The sequence below is a fragment of the Hydra vulgaris genome, chromosome 15, assembly GCF_038396675.1.
Source record: "Hydra vulgaris chromosome 15, alternate assembly HydraT2T_AEP".
In the NCBI taxonomy this organism is placed as follows: Eukaryota; Metazoa; Cnidaria; class Hydrozoa; order Anthoathecata; family Hydridae; genus Hydra; species Hydra vulgaris.
Window position 1 is genome coordinate 3,663,307 of NC_088934.1, and position 4,587 is coordinate 3,667,893.

At 28.3% G+C, this 4,587-nt stretch overlaps 2 protein-coding genes across 2 annotated transcripts; both read right to left on the reverse strand.

Annotated features, from left to right (window-relative positions):
• Positions 1-631: 631 nt before the first annotated feature.
• On the reverse strand, positions 632-1,420 carry LOC136091686 (uncharacterized). Its single transcript, XM_065819394.1, has one exon. It carries the CDS (start codon positions 1,418-1,420, stop codon positions 632-634), a length of 789 nt encoding a protein of 262 aa, XP_065675466.1.
• A 685-nt stretch (positions 1,421-2,105) lies between these two features.
• On the reverse strand, positions 2,106-3,007 carry LOC136091687 (uncharacterized). The gene is made up of 3 exons (XM_065819395.1): positions 2,698-3,007; positions 2,471-2,632; positions 2,106-2,425 (listed from the first exon to the last, which is right to left on the reverse strand). The coding sequence occupies exons 1-3, from the start codon at positions 3,005-3,007 to the stop codon at positions 2,106-2,108; spliced, it is 792 nt and encodes a 263-aa protein (XP_065675467.1).
• Positions 3,008-4,587: the final 1,580 nt, after the last annotated feature.

Below are 4,587 nucleotides of genomic sequence, written 5' to 3' on the forward strand. Positions count from 1 at the left end.
ATATTGTCAGATGTTTTTGAAATGCTATTTTCTTCTAATAAACTTTTTAAACTTTTCTTTGTATAATACATTTTTATTATATAAAGAAAAAAAATTTAAATAATTTTAAAAAAATTTAATTTTCAAAAATTTAAATAACATTCAATTTATTACCATCTGATTGAAGTTCCATCATTCTATTAGATAATACAAGAGCATATGCTTGAGTATTTGCTGGTACAGCTGTATTAAATGTTGCTCTAATTTGTATTTGTATTGTCAATGATTTTAATCTTTCTAATTGTTTGATAATATCAAAAACAAAGAGTGGGAATAAATCTCTATAGTCAGAAGGACTTATATTGCTGTTTGCGTTCAATTCATTGATTCCATAAAATTTTTCTTTAAACATAGATGCTTCTCTATAAGCTCTTGAAATTTGCCGATTTGGAAATGACAAATTATAATCAACAATAGGATATCTGTCATTATTATTGAGCATAATGTACATATTTTTCAAGTCACAATGATCAAATATTAAAGGATTAGCAGTTTGGTCACCACTCTTACTTGTTTGAAATCCGACAATAATGTATCTTAGATTTTCAGGAGATGTCTTTACGGCCAATTGCCAATTAAATGAAGTAGATTGTTAAACAGTTGTAGTATCACACTGACGCATTCTAAAATTTACTGGAATGATCACTTTTTTTTCAATTTCCCCATAAACTTTAAACTTTTCTACATCTGCTGGGATCAAATTTGGCATAAACAATGATATTTTGTTAAGATTAACTTTTCCTGCAGCTACAGCAGCAAGCCTAAAAATTGCGTCATCATCACATTGTCTTACAAGAGTTATTGTATGTTTAAGACCATAAATAACTTTGTCGTAATCATCACAGAATCCAAAAATGTGTCTCAAAGGTACGCAAAATGAAAATGTTCCTTTTGTAGTTGGTTTCTGAATCATGTATGCTTGTCGTGTTGCAAACCCTATGTTATCAGCAATTACTGCTGTTGATGTATTATCTTTAAACCACAATTGATTTAATCCTTGCGCTAATTGAAAGTCATTTGCATAATTAAGCATTCCTAACATTGTAGTTGCTTGACCTGAATGATAAACAGCTTCTATCTGTTGGTTTGATAATTGGTATGTTATTCGACTAAATAATTCCATGAGACCATTATTTGTAAGCGCCACCGCATCTGTATTAGCATAAGCTGTTCCATCAGCTTTAACAAGTTGTCCTTCAAATAAGAGATAAGCTTTAGATGGAAGTGTGAACAAATCTTGTTGCTCAATGTTGATTCTTATTTCTCCAGGACTATTTAGATTTGTGCCATTAATGGGTTCATATTCATGTTCTTCATATCTTTCAATTCCATTATCTATAATTGGCATTTCTGTAAAATCAAATACTTCAGAAGTCGTCATTTTATTTTTTTATATACAATGTAAAAAAACTTTTTTTGATTGGCAATTCTTAAAACGATATAAAAAATTTTACGAAAGCTAAATTTACGAAAGCTAAATTTACGAAAGCTAAATTTACGCAAGTCGAAGGCCTCGTCCTATTTTAGCAAGTTCTTCTATTCTTATAGCATTTTTATTTGATAATTTGCATGGGCCTTTTTTTACTGATCTTATTGCAGACCCCATCATCAATTTATTTATATTTTTGTTACCTCATCTGCATTATTTTTTAGATCTTTAGATCTTTCAGATCCATAGGAATTAGATGCTTCCAAATTTGAAATTATCACATCAATTCTTTTACTAACAGGTTGTGAAGCTATTTTTGAAGATGCTTTATCAATTAATTGTTTTCTTTTTTCAACTGTAGCATTTCTAGCAGCTTCTATTGCTGATTTTGAAAGTTCTTTTCCTGCTGATTTAGCAGCAGTTATTGCAGTTTTTCCTAAATCATTAGCAGCCATCTTCTTCAACATAGCTGATGACACTCTTGTTACATTTGACGTTTTTATTCGTTTAAATAAATCTCTTATGCTTTCGAATATACCAAATCCTCCAACAACATGTTATTTTATATATCTCTTATTATTAACAATTAGCATTTTTTTATGTACTATATATTTTTTTTATATGCACTGAGATACAATTATAAAAGATTTTGAATTGCTTTATACTGTGAACTATCCATTTCACCTTGCCGTAATAATTCATCACAAATTGCAACACCTTCATTTCTTGCTCCAGTGTTACCTGCTCTCCATGCAGCTATACATAAATTAAGCTTTTCAGCTAATGATTTAGAGTTGCTAGGAAGAATTATAGTTTGTATTCTTCCTCCAATTCCATTTGCTCTTGATTCACGCTTCCTATTTTCTTTTATGTCTTTCCAAATAGGAGCTATTATTTCTCTGTATTTTCCACTACGAGACGACTTTGGTTTGTATGGGTTTTCAGAAGTAATTGCATCTGTTTGTATTAATATATCTCGATATTTTTAAAGATCATCTTCACTATATACTCCTTTATTAGGATTAAACTTTACTATCAACTCCCAAAGGCCAGGAGTACCATAATATTTTTCACCATCAATAATTATATCATTATCATTAATATGTATTGGTTTTTTTCCAATATAAAATATACCATCTTTATCACGTATCCCAAATGTAGTGTCTGTAGATTTTTACTATTAGCATACATTCTTAGATAATCTGTTGCAATTTTTCCTAAGCTCATACCTTTAGATTCTTCATGAGATGGTAAAAGTTTTTTAGTTTCAGTTATCATTATCTCTCTTTTTGCTTCAGGATAATAATTTGAAAAATTGAGTGCTAATTTATCAGATTGATCTTGCAATTTATATATGTTTTCTTTTATACTATCTTGACTATCAATTAATGTCTTGTACAATTTTTCTAAGCCTGACTGTAAATTAGTTTCACCCATCCTTTCATCTAAATCATTCTGCTTTAATCTTCTTTTAGTATCTAAGTAATCTTTAACAATTTTGTCCCTTTTTTCAGGATCTTCAATTTTTAGAAATGACATTTTGTTTTTTTTATAAATAAAGATAAAAAAACACAACGCTTTATGTTTTTACGTTTAAATTTTTACTAAATTTGCTTTGTAGTATATTAATTGCTTCATCTCTTCCTTGTTTAATTAATGATTCTTTAGTCATTCATTAATTCTTTTAAATTTGTTCTAATTTGCTCAAGCATAGCTTTAAATTTTTCAAGTTCACTAAGTATTAGTTTAAATTCATTGTCATCTATATTTCCATCTACTAAAGCTTTAGAAATATAGTCACTTATTGTATTTAGTTTTAATTCAGCAAGTACTTTAATCTCTTCATGCTTTTCTGCTTTTAAATTTAATTTTTTATTAACTTGCCCTCCTATTAATGATAAAACACCTGCTCCTAATGCTGCACCTTCACATGCGATAGCTACTGGTGCTGCAATTATTGTTGCTAAAAATCCAATTCCAATAGTTCCAAGTGCCATAGTGCTTGCTAGTAACGAATTATCAATAGCTAAAGTTATTTTTACAGCTTCATGATACTTTTTACTTAACATATTTCTCTTTTCTCTCTCACTCTCTATTTCCTTTTGAATCTCACTTATTGTGTTTAATCGATATATATGTGCACTAATAATCTTATTTTCTTCATCAGGTGCACTTGGAATATTTGGATATAATTTATTAATATTTTTATCATTTTCAGCATTTGGTATATCTGAATAAATATTATTACATAGCTTTTTGCAATTAAACTCCATTTTAATAAGTAAAAATAATTTTTTTTAAAAATTATTTTTTAAAAAAAATTTACAATAAATTCACAAAACATAAACTATCCCCTTTTTTAATCAATATATCAGAATCAGAATTATTAACAACAGTATGGTATCATCAACAGTTTCTGATAATACAGAGTTTTGTAAACTTAACATTTTTAATTTAAGTTCTTCTTTTAATGAAACTGACGCAACACCTTCATTAAGTACACCAAACTTTATATGAATATAATCATTTGATATAGATTTTATTGTAATGTCTTGTGGTGCAAATATTTTTATATTTATTATTATTTATTAATACTGGTTTTGGAAGTTCACTTGGTATATTTCCTAAAATATGTACTGTCATTTCTTTTTATATATAATATATAAAAAATAATTTTTATAAAGTGAAAAAATTTTAATAAATCATAAAAGTATATTTAAAAATGGAATATTGGCAAATGGTGAATTTGGAACTAATAATAAACCTGATCCTGTTGATGTATATCCATTTCCACTACGTAAGTACAATCCATCACCTATAGAACCACCTTTACTCCATGGTCTCAAATATAAGCCATTTCCTGCAGCAGTCATTTTAATTCCTTTTCCATTCTTTTTCATGTACACAACACCCCTTCCAGCAATTTTATCAACCATAGCTGATCCAGCTGCTGAACCTACTCCTGTTAATAAACCTGTTGTTAGAGCTGGAGCAACGCTTGATATAAAAATCTTCCAGCTGATCCAAGGAAAGGTAATAGTGCTCCTAGAAATCCACCCTCTATATTAGAATTGTAAATGAGTTGCGCTTTACTTAAATTAATTATCACACTAGTACCT